This window comes from Schistocerca piceifrons, chromosome X, assembly GCF_021461385.2.
Source record: "Schistocerca piceifrons isolate TAMUIC-IGC-003096 chromosome X, iqSchPice1.1, whole genome shotgun sequence".
Lineage (NCBI taxonomy): Eukaryota > Metazoa > Arthropoda > Insecta > Orthoptera > Acrididae > Schistocerca > Schistocerca piceifrons.
In genome coordinates, this window is record NC_060149.1 from 397,078,453 (window position 1) to 397,096,233 (window position 17,781).

At 38.5% G+C, this 17,781-nt stretch overlaps 1 protein-coding gene across 1 annotated transcript in view; it reads right to left on the minus strand.

Moving 5' to 3' along the window:
• Window positions 1-17,781, minus strand: part of LOC124723147 (hemicentin-1-like) — a 754,903-nt gene that overhangs the window by 532,913 nt on the left and 204,209 nt on the right. Inside the window, exons 9-10 of the mRNA XM_047248337.1 lie at window positions 11,366-11,487; window positions 11,133-11,276 (exon numbers count right to left, since the gene is read on the minus strand). Coding sequence (XP_047104293.1) covers window positions 11,133-11,276; window positions 11,366-11,487 — 266 coding nt within the window. The remainder of the gene's footprint in view (window positions 1-11,132; window positions 11,277-11,365; window positions 11,488-17,781) is intronic.

Here is a 17,781-nt window from a genome sequence, read left to right on the forward strand (position 1 = left end):
CTCCAGATGGCAATCTCTGTAGATTTCCCTTTTTGGAAACCAGGTTGTGCCAAAATCAGAATGCTATGTTTCATTAGGAATGTTGTCATCCTACTATGCAGGAGCATCTCTAGTATTTTTGAGAAATCAGAGAGTAAACATACTGTTCCTTTAGTTATTTGGCTCATATTTGTCACTTTTCTTATATATTACAGCTACTTTGCTTATTTTCAATTTTTATGGACATATTACTTCTCTGAATGAGCAATCTGCTATATCCAAAAAAGATTCAGTTGTGTCTCCATTCACATACTTTATTAGATAATATGATATTTCATCATTTCTGCAGACTCCTTGGATTTTAATTTGTAAATTATTTTTATGAGATCTGAAACTTCCTGGCAGATTAAAACTGTGTGCCCGACCGAGACTCGAACTCGAGACCTTTGCCTTTCGCGGGCAAGTGCTCTACCAACTGAGCTACCGAAGCACGACTCACGCCCGGTACTCACAGCTTTACTTCTGCCAGTACCTCGTCTCCTACCTTCCAAACTTTACAGAATCTCTCCTGCGAACCTTGCAGAACTAGCACTCCTGAAAGAAAGGATATTGCGGAGACATGGCTTAGCCACAGCCTGGGGAATGTTTCCAGAATCAGATTTTCACTCTGCAGCGGAGTGTGCGCTGATATGAAACTTCCTGGCAGATTAAAACTGTGTGCCCAACCGAGACTCGAACTTGGGACCTTTGCCTTTCGTGAGCAAGTGCTCTACCAACTGAGCTACCAAAGCACGACTCACGCCCGGTACTCACAGCTTTACTTCTGCCAGTACCTCGTCTCCTACCTTCCAAACTTTACAGAATCTCTCCTGCGAACCTTGCAGAACTAGCACTCCTGAAAGAAAGGATATTGCAGAGACATGGCTTAGCCACAGCCTGGGGGATGTTTCCAGAATGAGATTATCACTCTTCAGCGGAGTGTACGCTGATATGAAACTTCCTGGCAGATTAAAACTGTGTGCCCAACCGAGACTCGAACTCGGGACCTTTGCCTTTCGCGGGCAAGTGAGATCTGTTTTTGCCACTGATCCAGGGAACATTGAATGACATGGTTGTCTCAGTGTTCTAGGATGCTTCGACCCTGATGGTTCATTTCCCTTACAAATTTTATACAACAACTATAAAATTGTTGTTGGGTATATTTCCAATTTTTGTTTCATCTGTAATTACAGTGTTCTCAGTTCTCATTTACTTAGTAAAAGTTATGTTATCTACACATCTTTGTCTACATTTTTGGGTATTGATTATACAGGGTGGTCCATTGATAGTGACCGGGCCAAATATCTCATGAAATAAGCATCAAATGAAAAAACTATAAAGAAAGAAACTCATCTAGCTTGAAGGGGGAAACCAGATGGCGCTATGGTTGGCCCGCTAGATGGCGCTGCCGTAGGTCAAACAGATATCAACTGCGTTTTTTTTTCGCTTTGTGATAGATGGTGCTGTAATACTCACAAACATATGGCTCACAATTTTAGATGAACAGTTGGTAACAGGTAGGTTTTTTAAATTAAAATACAGAACTTAGGTTCATTTGAACATTTTATTTCGGTTGTTCCAATGTGATACATGTACCTCTGTGAACTTATCATTTCTGAGAACACATGCTGTTACAGTGTGATTACCTGTAAATACCACCTCAATTCATTGGGCAATACGTGTAACGACAGTCCTCTCAACAGTGAGTAGTTCGTCTTTCGCACATGCATTGACAATGCGTTGACGCATGTGTTAAGAAATGGATCATACTCCTCATTTGTGTTTTTTGCCTGCATTGTTTCAGTCCAATCTTATTTTCCTCAGTGTTATTTGATAACTGTCCATTTTTTGTAGATTGATAATCCTGACTTCTCTCTTGTCTTGCTTTACTTCTGTTTTTGAACTCCCAAGTTTTGTAATTCAAAACATTAGCCCATGATGATCAGAGGTTGTTGGTTGCAAAAAGTTTGCTTTACATTCACTATTTTCAATATTAGGGATATTGTCTTAAATGATGGTCTGGCTTTGATGAATCTTTCTCATATGTATGTTTATTATTATTTTCATATTACACCATAATAATATTTCTTTTAATTCTTATTTTGGATTTGATTCTTTACCCATGATTATACTGTAGTCTTCAAATATTACAACAGCCTTCATTTTAAACTTCAGTAATAATTTCTCTAGTTATTTCATAAATGTTGAAATATTACTGCTTAGGGACCTATATACACAAATAAATTCTTACGTCTTCAGTCACTATGCCAGAAATTTTTAAATTTTTTCAATGTATGATGGAAGATTTATACATTTAGAGTATTCAGTATCTTGTAGACTACCCATTTCCTCCTTGTATATAGCAACACTCCAACTTTATGTTTTGATCTAGAGAAATAATTTATCAGATCACAGTCTCTTATTACACTGTCCAGTCACACTAATGTGACCATATGTCAAAAGGCTGAATAACCACACTTTGTAGTGTGGACTACTGCAACAGGTGCACTACGAGAGTCAATGAGGTTCTGGAAGGTACCAACAGAGATGTGAAGCCATGCCAACTCCAGTGCCATGGCCAGCTAGGATATGTTTCTTGGTTTAAGGAAATGTGTTATATTCGAACTGAGACCATGATCGAGGTTTCTGCTCCAAAGTGACATTAAAGTTGTAAGACTAACTTTGCGGATCAATTCTCTCACATTCTTATATACAGGAGTCACCTTCTTATTTTTCCATTCTCCTGTGTGACAGTACCTAACACTTACTGCTGTTGAGTAGTTGCTCTTCTAAACAGCAGTCCATACGAGCAAACTACTGGTGAATTTGCCTGATACTGCTCGAACTTTAGGTACTGCAGCTATGCACGGCTCTTTTAAAAAAGAATAGCTCAACGCTGTCATAGGGTCGAGTCAAACACGTCTGTTTTCATGCCCCGCAGCTAATTCACTGCAAATAAATAACCTCTAGCTGTGATCACATAATGAAAAAGATGTATAAGACGTCGTATACATAAATAAAATAGATACTGGGATGACAGTTATACTGAAATGCTGTCATCTGAGATAACGTTTGTTGAAATCGCATGAAGAGACTAAAAGTTGTTAATTCAGAGGGCCATTGTGAAAATGTTTATTCGCTGTGAGATGTTAACTTATGTAGTTTTAAAGATGCTGAGATATTACTGCGTCACTGGATGTGCCTCATTTTTCAGAGATTGCAGATGTATTCAGATTTGCATTAATATTTGATGTGAGCTATTATCGAATCCCAAAGAGCTGTATCTTGGTCAGCTTTAAGAGTGTCTGACACTCCACAATTCCCTGGAGCATATTCTGCACAAAGGCAATGCGAGCATTAGCCATCCAAATTCCCAGCTCTGCTGTTTATCCATTTCCGGTGGCGTGCTCATTGTCTCTGCACCTGAGCTTGCCTGGGCAGGAACGGACAACTAACCAGGTTGGCCACAGCATGCCCTGTGCCCTGGGCCTGCTAGCGTTCACCTGTGCAACAAATTAATCTCCCCTCAAATCAGGCCTAGGTGGACAAATAACTTGCTCACAAACTCGTAACGTTACACATGGAACTTCCTGCTGGGTGAAAGATTCGTGACAAATGCAGGCTGATCATGGGACCAAAGCTGAAGAGTACTCTCTGTAAAACTGAATTGGGATTACATCACGGTCACAGGTTTGAATCCTGCCTCGGGCATGGATGTTTGTGATGTCCTTAGGTTGGTTAGGTTTAAGTAGTTCTGAGTTCTAGGGGACTGATGACCTCAGAAGTTAAGTCCCATAGTGCTCAGAGCCATTTGAACCATTTGGGATTACATCTAGACCAGGTGACTTATTTGTTTTCAACTTTTTCAGCTGCTATTCAGCTCCAGGGATGAGTATATCTATACCGTGCATACGGACATTTGTGTAGAGGCCCAACGATGGTATGTGTGTATGATCCTCCAACATGAATCATTTTTTAAACGCAAAATCAAAATTTTAGCATTCCTAGTGCTGCCTTCTATTGTCATACCAGGTTGGTCTATGAGTGACTAAATAGAAGCCTTCAGATCACTTAGCGATTTTACATAGGACAAGAATTTTCTTGGAATTCTCAGCAAGATCACATACAACTGCGAAAGTTGTACGCTTCATGTATCGACCTTTTTATGGACGTGCAAATCTCTACTAACTTTTGCCCCTTGACGTTTCTGCACTCTTTTTTGAATTGAGAGTACAACAAAAGTCTTTGATTTCTCAGCATTTTTCCAAATTCGCTATTAAACCATGGTGGGTCTTTTCCATCCTTAATCAGCTTAATTGGCACATACTTCTCCAGATCATGATTTACAATCAGTTTAGACTTCTGCCCTAATTCCTCAACATCCACCATATTCTAACTAAATGATGTCCATCCATTGTCCAAGCAGGATGCTAGCAACTGTTTATCTACTCTCCAAGCAAGCTTGATGGATTTATTAAGATTTGTTACCCATCGTGGCTGTGATGACAACATGATTGCTAATCCATGTCTCTATACTAACACTGTCAAGAAGGACAGGCCAGTTTGTAGCTACGAGGTCTAAGATACTTCCATTGCTTGTGGGTTGTCACGCCAGTTGCTCAGAACAGCTTATGGAGAAAGCGTCCAAAACTTCGTCGCAAGACTGTCTGTCTGTACCACCTGCAATGAATCCACCTAAACCACAGGTGGTTATAGAACACAGTGCGAGATGACCACAGTTAGGATGTTGTTGTACTACAACATCTTGGAGGTTTGGAATGGCTATACAACTTCCAAATAAGTAAAGATACTGTGCACATAATTAGTGAATGTTTTGTATGCGAGAGCTTTTGTCACTAAAAAATGCAGTTTACGAGTAGAATGCAGAAGATTCGGTTGTGGCCAATAAGTCGTCTTTTTTTTCTAATTCAGCAAATATATCAATATTTATGTAACTAATTCCATCTAGTAAAGATAAGTATGCTTCTCAACAATTAAATAAAAGAAATAACTTCGTGGTCAGTTAAATCCTATTTCCTTCCTACACTGCACGTAAAATCATTTCGTCCATTTTAACCAAAATTTCGAAAAGCAAAAAAATCACAATTGTAATACCTAGGTATTTAGTTGATTTTCGGCTTTTAGATTACACTGATTTATCGTGTAGCCGAAGTTTAATGAGTTCCTTTTAGCACTCATGTGAATGACCTCACACTTTTCGTTATTTAGGGTCAACTGCCACTTTTCGCACCATTCAGATATTTTTTATAAATCGTTTCGCAGTTTGTTTTGACCTTATGATGACTCTATTAGTCGATAAATGACAGCATCATCTGAAAACATCCAAAGACGGCTGCTCAGATTGTCTGCCGAATCGTTTATATAGATAAGGAACAGCAAAGGGCCTATAACACTACCGTGGGGAACGCGTGAAATCACTTCTGTTTTACTCGATGACTTTCCATCAATTACTACGAACTGTGACCTCTCTGACAGGAAATCACAGATCCAGTCACATAACTGAGATGATATTCCATAAGCACGCAATTTTACTATGAGCCACTTGTGTGGTACAGTGTCAAAAGCGTTCCGGAAATCCAGGAATACGGAATTGATCTGAAATCCCTTGTCAATAGCACTCAGCACTTCATGTGAATAAAGAGCTAGTTGTGTTTCGCTGGAATGATGTTTTCTAAACCAATGGCGACTGTGTGTCAATAGACCATTTCGTTCAAGGTAATTCATAATGTTCAAACACAGTATATACTCTAAAATCCTGCTGCATATCAACGTTAATGATATGGGCCTGTAATTTAGTGGATTACTCCTACTACCTTTGGTTGGTTGGTTTGGGGAAGGAGACCAGACAGCGTGGTCATCAGTCTCATCGGATTAGGGAAGGATTGGGAAGGAAGTCGGCCGTGCCCTTTCAGAGGAACCATCCCGGCATTTGCCTGGAGTGATTTAGGGAAATCAGGATGGCCGGACGCGGGATTGAACTGTCGTCCTCCCGAATGCGAGTCCAGTGTCTAACCACTGCGCCACCCCACTCGGTCCTACTACCTTTCTTGAATATTGGTGTGACCTGTGCAACTTTCCAGTCTTTGGGTACGGATCTTTTGTCGAGCGAACGGTTGTATATGATTGTTAAGTATGGAGCTAATGCATCAGCATACTCTGAAAGGAACCTAATTGGTATACAGTCTGGACCAGAAGACTTGCTTTTATTAAGTGATTAAGTTGCTTCACTACTCCAAGGATATTTACTTCTACGTTACTCATGTTGGCAGCTGTTCTCGATTTGAATTCTGGAATATTTACTTCGTCTTCTTTTGTGAAGGCATTTCAGAATCCTGTGTTTAGTAAATCTGTTTTTGGCAGCACTGTCTTTGATAGTATCTCCATTGTTATCATGCACAGAAGGCATTGATTGTTTCTTGCCGCTAACATACTTTACATATGACCAGAATCTCTCTGGATTTTCTACCAGGTTTCGAGACAAAGTTTCATTGTGGAAACTGTTATCGGCATCTCGCATTGAAGTCCACGCTAAGTTTTGAGCTTCTGTAAAGGATCACCAATCTTGGGGATTTTGCATCTGTTTAAATTTGGCATGTTTGTTTCATTGTTTCTGCAACAGCGTTCTAATTCATTTTGAGTAACAAGGAGGATCAGCTCCATCGTTTGTTAGTTTATTTGGTATAAACTTCTCAATTGCTGCCATTACTATTTCTTTGAATTGAAGCCACATCTGGTCTACACTTATATTATTAATTTGGAATGAGTGGAGATTGTCTCTCAGGAAGGCGCCAAGTGATTTTTTATCTGCTTTTTTGAATAAGTATACTTTTTCCTTATTTTTCAAGGATTTGGGGATTACAATATTCAATCTCGCTACAACAACCCTGTGTTCACTAATCCCTATATCGGTTTTGATGCTAGTTATTAATTGAGGATTATTTGTTGCTAAGGGGTCAAGTGTGTTTTCACAACCGTTTACTATTCGTGTGGGCTCATGAACTAACTGCTCAAAATAATTTTCAGAGAATGCATTTAGCATAATTTCGGATGATATTTTATGCATACCTCTGGAATTAAACGTGTATTTTCGCCAACATATCAAGGGTAAATTACAGTCACCACCAACTATTATTGTATGAGTCTGGTACGTGTTTGAAATCAAACTCAAGTTTTCTTTGAACCTTTCAGCAACTGTATCATTTGAACTGGGAGGTCGGTAAAAGGATCAAATTACTATTTTATTGGGGTTGCCAACAATGACCTCTGCCCATACTAACTCACAGGAAGTATCTACTTCAATTTCATGGCAAGCTTTCTGTGCCTATAATGATTTGAGCATCACTGCTTTCTATTAGCGTTTGGAGCTCTGGTACTTTCCCAACACAGCTGTGACAATTTACAACTGCTATACCAATGGTTCCTATATCTATGTTCTTCCTGTGTTCAGCCCGCACCCTTTGTGACTGAAGCCCATCTTGTGTTTTCCCGAGACCCTCTAACCTATAAAACCGCCCAGTCCACGCCACACAGCCCCTGCTACTCATGTAGCCACCTCCAGCGTATAGTGGACACCTGACCAATTCAGCGGAACCCGAAATCCAACCACCCTTTGGCGGAAGTCGAGGAATCTGCAGCCTACACGATCACAGAACCATCTGAGCCTCTGATTCAGACCCTCCACTTGGCTCTGTACCAGAGGTCTGCAGTTGGTCCTGTCGACTATGCTGCAAATGGTCAGCAAGACTGACAGCATTTACCACTTCTGTTAGCCGCTCGAAACCAGAGAGAATCTCTTCTGATCGTAAGTGACACACACATCTTTGGTAGCAACATGAGCAACCACCTGCAGTTGGCTGCACCCTGTGCACTTCATGGCATCCGGGAGGACCCTTTAGACAACTGGAATGACTCCACCCGGTATGCACACGGAGTGCACACAGCCTCTAGTGGCTGGCCTGTGTGCTCATACATTTGGTGGCTGGTTTTAGTACACTCATGACAGCACTACACTAGGCACACTCATGCTCACACGTACAAGTAGAAGGATACAGCATTTCTAAGATCCTACAACTGATATCAATGATATTGGACATTAATTTTGTGGATCACATCTGCTCCTCTTCCTGTAGACATGTGTGATGAGCTTTCTTTCAACTACAGGACACATTTCTTTGTTTGAGAGACCTAAAGCATATTGTAGTTATAAAAAGGGTTATGTCAGCCACAAATTCTGTATGGAATTTGATACAGATTCCATTGGGCATGGGAACTTTAATCAATTTTAATAATTTCTACTGTTTCTCAAATCTGTTAACACTATCACTCGTCTAGAGAGTGGTGTGAGGTTTAAACTGGGGAAGTTCTCCTGGATTTTTCTTTGTAAAGGCACTTCTGAAAGCAGGGATCAGCATTTCTGTTTTTACTTTGCCACCATCAATTTTTTTTTCTGTGGCACCCATAAGTGCATGGGCACTAATTTTGGTATCATTACACATGATCAAAATTGATGGGGGTTTTGTGAAAGCGCTTTTGATAAAATTCTGCCATTTGTTAAAGTCTTCACATATTGTGCTTCATAAACCAAATATGTTTAATTTAGCAAATGTTGATCTTTGGCTGTAAGCTTCATTTCAAACTTATCGTGCAGTTGCTTTTGTTTCCTTAGAAGTTTCTTTAAAGACACTGGATACCAAATAAAGTTCCTCCAATCAACTGTTTTAGTTGGTACATATCTACCCAGTACTTGGTCAACTATTCTTCTAAACTTGAGCAACATTTCTTTTATAAATTCATGCTTGGATATAAATAATTCAAGTCCCTCTTTGATATATGACACTACTGTTGAATTTACTTAATGCACTTAACATGAGAATCATTCTTTTTGTTTTATTTTCTCATTGTCATTGTTGGTAAACCACCTCATGTTGCTGTCCACCAAGACTGGGCTCCTGACTCACCATTCTAAGCAGTTTTCAGAGAAGGCATTTAGTACTGTTTTTCAGGATGTCTTGTTACACCCACCACTTGCTTAACTACCCCAACTAATTGTTGAATGATTGAAATCTCCTACATTACTGAAAATATGACTGAAGAACATATGTACTATGAAGGTGAAGGATTCCCTTAAGTTTTTGATCACATATGCAGGCAGGTCTGGTGCTTGACTAAAGAAATCAGTTATAAGTTTATGCTTGAGAAGATTCATGACACAAAGCTGTATTAATGTGTACTGTTACTACAGGTTTTAGAAAAATACCATGCTTGCAATATGAGGGAAGTTTAATATTACTCTCATGTCATTACAAATACTGACATGGGAAACCACATGTTAACTATAAACTCGCCATAATGGAGCTTCTATAGCACAACAGTAAATGTTCCAACATAGAATAAGCAGTAACCTATTAGACAGAAAGTGATTTTACATTACAAGAAAAGAATAATGTGGAATAAAATTAACTGCTTCCCTGGAACTGCTTGAAACTTTGTGTCTCAACTTTTGTTTTGTTGAGGTTATACTCAATAACAAACTTTAAAAAAATTGTGAAGATGTACAATAAATGCTGACAATATATCACAGTTATAATATGAGCACTAGCTCGTTTTATAGCAGAAGAAAACACAGTAACACACAAAACCAGACACCCAAATGCACACTCCCATGGTCACTGCTGATACTCGAAAGCAGTTACCTGTGTTCCACACATACACACGTGTGTGTGTGTGTGTGTGTGTGTGTGTGTGTGTGTGTGTGTGTGTGTGTTTGTGTGTGTGCATGAATTAGTGTACTTTTGCTATAAAAAAAGAGCTAGTTCTTGAAAGATAGAGTGAATGCTGTTTTCTCAAGTGTATTTTGAGCTCTATGCATCAGTCTGGTATAGGTGAGTGGTTGTCTTTCCCTTATTTTACATTATCTGCATCCAGGAATTTTCATTACTGTTATACAGTTATAATATGTATGGAACAAAATATTATGCCACATCATACTACTTTATAAGAGCTATATTTACATTATTACTGTTAATTTTTTAATACTTTGTTAGTAACAACCTACACTTCTATTAAGGGAAAACAATTTTCACAACCAAATAATGCTCCAAAAATTCTGTAAATAGCAACTATAGGTAAGAACTATCAATTTACTACAAAATATATTATGCACTAGACTGATCAGCTTTAGAAAATTCTTAAAAGATACACATCAATGTAAGCAAAAGAGGGTGAAGGGGGGCATCCAGATGGCTTGGGTAGTGAAGCAGGATTCTCCCCTCCACTACCAGCTTTTCTGAGCTGTGCAGATGGGAGTTATCCTTACAACACATTCTCTGCTCCCAAAATTATCCTGGCCCAAACCTACGATAACATACTGTCCCCATACCCTCCACCCATCATTTCTACCCCCTCTGTCCTATCACCTCCTCCCTATTCTCACCTCCAATCCTCTCTGTGTGCCAACTCACCTGCCCATCTTTCCCCTCACCTCTCCTTTATCATTCCCCCTCCCCCTCTCCCTGCCCCACAGCCTCCTGATGCTGTGTCTGTTGACAGTCCAGTCCTGTGCACTATGCTAAACAGTGTTCCTCTGTCCCCCCATCTGTACACTGCTATCCTTCCCCTTCCCTGCCCCCTTCAGATTGCTGATTCCCTTCCACATGACAGCTGCATTCTTATCCGAGCTGCCAGAAATGGTGATGTGAGTGAGGTGTGCTTGCTTGTGTGAATTAATGTGTGTGTGTTTCTTTCTTTTTCTGATGAAGACTGGCCAAAAGCTAATGTGTAAGTGTCTTTTAACTGTCCCTGTCTGCAAATTAACATGCAGTCTTTAAGGTAAGTATTAATCTATCTTTTCCTTAAAATTCTGATATTGTAGCCTTGAGTTTCCATTACTTAAAAGACATACAATTTATAAATCAGATATGGAATAAAGTTAGGAGAAATGATTGTCTGAATGGGAACACTATTGCCAAAATTTGTTGAAAGTACAGTTTACAACTGATACTGTGGCACGAATTATTTTTACTTATTATTGCACACAACCCATTTTATAAAACAAACAGCAAAAGCAATGCATGCTTATAAGTAAATAATCTTACCTTCTAAAAAATTATCAGTACCTTCATCTCCACGCACCCAGCTCCAGTTATAAGGTAGCTCACTCTGAATCACACAATTTAGTATAGTGTCTGTGTGTAGTGGAGAGATAACTGAATCCAGAGTTGTCACCTGTGGTGGAGGTCCTAGTGCAAAATAATTAGATCAAGGACATCAGCCTGCGATACAGAAAACAAGTTACATGATAATGCATGCATTATTAATACAAACTTACCAGTTACTTTCAGAGTTGTAATTTGTGAGGCTCGTCCAGCAGTATTAATTGCAAAGCATTTGTAATCTCCTTGTGACTGGATGGTAACACTATCAATATGCAGAACTGATACCCCACTTTGCCTGTAAAAATATAAATTGGAAGAATGCAATGCCCAAAAATATTCTCTAGAATCTAGCAAGGTTCTTTATCTGTTAAATGGTTTTGAAAATTTCCATATTTTATGCAAGTGCAATACCATATATACAAAGATATATGCAAAATGACATTAAGAATTATTGTTATTATGGATCTAGAACATAAAAAATTATAATATTTTTTATAAATAATGTCCAATTCCAATAAAACATTAATATACATTATTATTTTACAGCAGCCTTAAAAATTATGTTCCACAGCTACTTCAGTTCTCTGAAAGCCACAACAGTGTATGGAGGACACTATGAAGTGTATGATTATCTTTTGACTCCTTCCTATTTCATTTGCAGAAGGTACACAAACAGATCAATGTAAGCACAAAGTGGGAGAAAGTTCCAGCCCCAAAATCTGGCAAAGGATGGGAGAATGATGTGCTGACCACATGCCCCTCCATATCCACATCCAATTATATATATATATATATATATATATATATATATATATATATATATATAGAGAGAGAGAGAGAGAGAGAGAGAGAGAGAGAGAGAGAGAGAAGGAAGAAGTAATAATATATTTCTCCAGTCAACTTGGAAATTATGCTCTCAGAATTTAAGAAATAAATTTTATGTGATACAAGATTTTCCTGTAATATATTTTTGTACTGACTAAACAAACTGATGACAAACTGCATCATATTTTTGCTACATTTTAACTGTTCCACTGCCTGAACTTAATGTGCCATATTGATAAACAGTACCCTATAACAGGTCAAATGAATCTTTTTGTAGGATACCACTTTTTGTATCAGTTAGTCTTATTTAATACTCTCAACGTGGTTTTAGTCCCTCCTCCCCCAAGTGAATTTTGATGTCTATTCCACCTTAAATCACTCCTGGTACCTCCGCATAGATATTTAATGGCTGTTCTGACTCCTCAGGTTGGAGCAATTAAGGCATATTGGATACTTTCACCTATTTACATGCACATATTGGATACTTTCACCTATTTACATGCACACTTTCTTATGTTTAGAATCAGCTTCAAGTTCTTACACTAGGAACTATTTATAAAGCAGTTTTGCTACAATGTGACATCCATGTACACAACTGCATCACTTATTAGATATCTACTGTTGTCATTTATCACACAGTTTGTATGTACAGTGAATAGTAATTGTCCTCTAACATTTTCTTGCAGTATGCCCAATGACACTTTTGGCTCTTTCAGTGATTACTGTCAATCCAGCCACATACCTGGCCTGATATTCCATAACCAAGTGTTTTTCTTACTAAGTGACAGTGCATAAGTATACCAAAGACTTTCCATTAAAAAAGGACACAGAATATTTCATATTTCTCTGCAGACCACTGCCTCCACAACAGACAATATTGATTACATAAGAATTATGTACCTTCCATTTTGTACAAGCTGGATTACAGGTAGCAGATGCTCATTGGAGAAGGCAACATCACAAAAAGAAGTACACAATCTCAAGCTTCTGCAACTACCTGCATCTTTCATTAAATTTGAAAAAAATTACAGAAAAGAACAGAAACTGGAATTTTCAAAAACATTGAGGATTATGCAGAAGATATGGGTTGAAAAATCTACAATATCAGGCCTTAAGTGACTTCTGTTTCATTTTGTTACATTTCTGATTTTCCCTTACTATGCAGTTTTTCTTAGTTGACAAAGAAACTGGAAGATTCCATTCATGAGCCTTTGCTGCTTGTCATATTTTCACATGTCACTCTAGCAAGTATAGCAGTTTCATTATTTCCAATGCACACTGAAATTTAATGTTTGCTTCCCATCTGTTGGATTTGTAAATTGCTGCATATAAAAGTTCAGCTGGATGTTATCTTCTCTAGCGAGAAAAAACTCTCTGTGTTCAAGGACATGTAGAATACCATGTGAGTAAAACGTACACAACAAGATGTAAGTAATGTATTACATAAAAAAGAAGTGTATTCAAAAGATAACAACTTTTAGAGGAAGAGTGATGCTATTTTTTTAATTTTCATATTACAAGTAGAGAGTGGCAGACTGTGCTGTACAAAAATAGAAATGCTGAAGAAGGGCTCTGTCTCACCTCACTGAAAGGATGGTTGTTAATAAGGCTGAGAATGAGTAGAGGGGGCATCAGCATCTAAACATTTACTACACATTTAACAGTTCATTAAATATCCCATGATATATGGGGTGTGAGGTTAAAGTTACATAGTCCACTGGTTATGAGACCATTACAGATGGAGTTCAACTCTGCCTGGACTAGGTATGTGTAGAAAAACATTCAAGGCATTTTTCACACAACTATCATAGGATTTGTCTAAAATGATTTATGGGACCCATGAGAAACCTAGATCTGGACTGCAGGATGCATATTTGAACCTTATAGTACCTTAACAACTGAACCACTTTTCTCAGTCCCTCAATTATTAGGTAATACTTATAAATTTTTGATAAATTTAAAAACATATTTAAACTGTGTTCTTCATTTGTAAAGAGTACTAGTAATTCTGTGCAATAAAATTACTGTACAGTAAATCAGAATTTTTATTTTGGTTTGTGCCTGAAGCAAAGAAATTGATACAGAAGCTGTTGATTCAAAAACAAAAACTTTGCATGCTGCAAGATTACTTATAGTAGTGCACTGCACATGCTGGCCACTAAAATAGGTATATGTCTTGTTGTCACCATTGCTTCAGGTGGAGAGAGACATACATCACTTCTGAAAGAAAACTATCACATAAATACTCATGGACAACAGTGTATACAAAGGATGCAATAGACAGTACCTCATAGTACCACCAGATTACATTAAATCAATAACATCAGTTGCACATGTTTTTGTCCCATTATAACATATGGATGAAAATTTTGGCATAGTATAACATATGTGAATGTATTGTACATAAATGTATTCTCATTTGCAACTCAAAAAGTTTTAATCGAGAAAGTAGCTGACTAATGTGAGTGAACTGAATACTATCTCACATTATATACACTACTGGCCATTAAAATTGCTACGCCAAGAAGAAATGCAGGTCATAAGCGGGTATTCATTGGACAAATATATTATACTAGAACTGACATGTGATTACATTTTCACTCAGTTTGGGTGCATAGATCCTGAGAAATCAATACCCAGAACAACCACCTCTGGCCATAATAACGGCCTCGATACGCCTGGGCACTGAGTCAAACAGAGCTTGGATGGCGTGTACAGTTACAGCTGCCCATGCAGCTTCAACACGATACCACAGTTCATCAAGAGTAGTGACTGGCGTATTGTTATGAGCCACCATCAACCAGACGTTTTCAATTGGTGAGAGATCTGGAGAATGTGCTGGCTAGGGCAGCAGTCAAACATTTTCTGTACCCAGAAAGGCCTGTACAGGACCTGCAACATGCAGTCGTGCATTATCCTGCTGAAATGTAGGGTTTCGCAGGGATTGAATGAAGGGTAGAGCCACGCGTTGTAACACATCTGAAATGTAACATTCACTGTTTAAAGTGCTGTCAGTGCAAACAAGAGGTGACTGAGACGTGTAATCAATGGCACCCCATACCATTATACTGGGTGATGCGCCAGTATGGCAATGACGAATACATGCTTCCAATGTGCGTTCACCGCGATGTTGCCAAACACGGATGCGACCATCATGATGCTGTAAACAGAGCCTGGATTCATCCAAAAAAATGACGTTTTGCCATTCATGCACCCAGGTTTGTCGTTGAGTACATCATTGCAGGTGCTCCTGTCTGCATCAAGGGTAACCGCAGCCATGGTCTCCGAGCTGATAGTCCATGCTGCTGCAAACGTCTCCGAACTGTTCATGCAGATGTTTGTTGTCCTGCAAATGGCCCCATCTGTTGACTCAGGGATCAAGACGTGGCTGCACGATCTGTTACAGCCATGCAGATAAGATGCCTGTCATCTCGACTGCTAGTGATACAAGGCCATTGGAATCCAGCACGGCAATCCGTATTACCCTCCTGAACCCACCGATTCCATATTCTGCTAACAGTCATTGGATCTTGACCAACATGAGCAGCAGTGTCGTGGTACGATAAACCGCAATTGCGATAGGCTACAATCCGACCTTTATCAAAGTCGGAAATGTGATGGTATGCATTTCTCCTTACACGAGGCATCACAACTAGGTTTCACCAGGCAACACCGGTCAAATACTGTATGTGTATGAGAAATTGGTTGGAAACTTTCCTCATGTCAGCACATTGTAGGTGTCGCCAACCTTGTGTGAATTCTCTGAAAAAGCTAATCATTTGCATATCACAGCATCTCCTTCCTGTTGGTTAACTTTCGCATCTGTAGCACGTCATCTTTGTGGTGTAGCAATTTTAATGGCCAATAGTGTACAATGAAGTGCTGTGAGGCCAATAAGTTCATATACAAACCTGGAGATCACAAAACAACTTGTGTGGGTGTAGTAGATACTGAGTAAGTCCAACAGACTATAACCAAAATGACATGGAAATTAATAAAAATAAGTAATGGAAAGCTACCCTGGATTGTACAAGAGTGTACTGATTTTGTTGAGATTTACCCAGCACACAAATTTAGAAACTCCTAATCCTCATAGATATGTTCAAAGATTCATTGCAGCCCATTACAGTATATGTAATTAATGATGTACTCCTTTGTAATTCTGCCACTTGAGATTGTATGGAAAATATGTCGATGAACAAAGGTGGTGGGATAAATGTGAGAAGCAAAAGCAGCAATGAGAGTGAATGTGTGTTCCTGCAACCAATTATCTATTGTTTTTTATGTGGATTGACTTCATGAGGCCACTGATTTTTGGAACTTTCACACCACTATGCTTGTGTTGATCACATTTTCATCCACTTACCAAAGAGCTGTCTTTTTATAATTATAAAATCATGGCTTCTTGTAACTTTTTCTTAATTTTTCTTAACTGACCATAACAATAGAGACAAAAAATTATGACAAAATTTATGTTTTTCCACTCCACTTATCAATTTTTTTATGTAATATGTGAATCCAGAATGCAGCAGAATGTTATTGAGAATTTAAAATTGAGAGTCATACCTAAGTTCCATATGACAAAAAATGGCAGTGCAGTACTCTGTGTTAAAGAGATATTGAGAATAATTTTGTCTGAAAAAATTCATCAACTGGATGGAAAAATGCTCAACCAGGATACTGTGAACTCAGCTAAATGAGTTCTTATTTTGCTTTTACCAGATATGGCTATTATTACATGCTGCATACATTTCTCACACTGTTATGGCATTTACTGAGTTGTGAGATGAACATACCACTATTAAGACTACGGTGAGCATGCACATTATTATATTGTTCAAGCCACTGTATATTCTTACTTACAAATGAAACTATCTCAGAAACATGAATGCATAAGAGAGGATTTTCTTTAATGAATTGGCTTTGTAACTGTATGCAGTGTTAATCACATCATAATCACATCACAGTCATTGGATACATATTTTTTATACCAATAGTCGCCTACATTCTGAGGCCTAAAAATGAAGGCTATGTGAAGTTACTGAGTTGACAAGAACAAGGTAGACTGTTTTAATGGTAATCAGATCACATGTCTGCCTGAGTCATCAAATGCATATCAAGGGCTACTCAAACTGCTCAGCTTTATATTGCTGTGTGTATTCCACTGTAGAGCATTAGTTACAGAGCGGCCAAGGAATTTATTTCACTGACACATTAAATAGCTTTATTTTCAATAACTCTTGATTCTAGATATGTTGAATGGTTCTTTGATGGTATGATGCTCATATGAGCTGTTTTATTCCTGTCACACAAGGGTCAGGCTCATTGCCCTTTACTGTTGTTGGCTAGGTCAACACTCATGTCGTGCAGAGAAATGTTAGGAGAAGTTAACTAGGTTTCCATTATCAGTTAATATCATAATTACAGATGATGACAGGTTCTTAGGAAGATCCTTAACAAACAGAATTAAAAGAAGTGTATATATGATATCTTATCCAAATGAGCTGTTTTCTCATGCTATGTCTATGAGCTGTTTTTGTTTGGTAGATAGGACCAGGGCTGGTTTAAGGCACAAGCAACACAAGCTGCCACTTGGGTCATCAAGCTGAGAGGGGAGCCAAATGTGCCACATCTGTAAGATTTCTATGCAGGGTGTATTGAAATTAGTAGCAGTGCAAGGGGCAACCCAAACGCAAGGCTTGCATACAGAGTGTATCCCAGTTAGCAGTGAAAAATCACACGGGTGAAAGTGTATGAGGAAAAA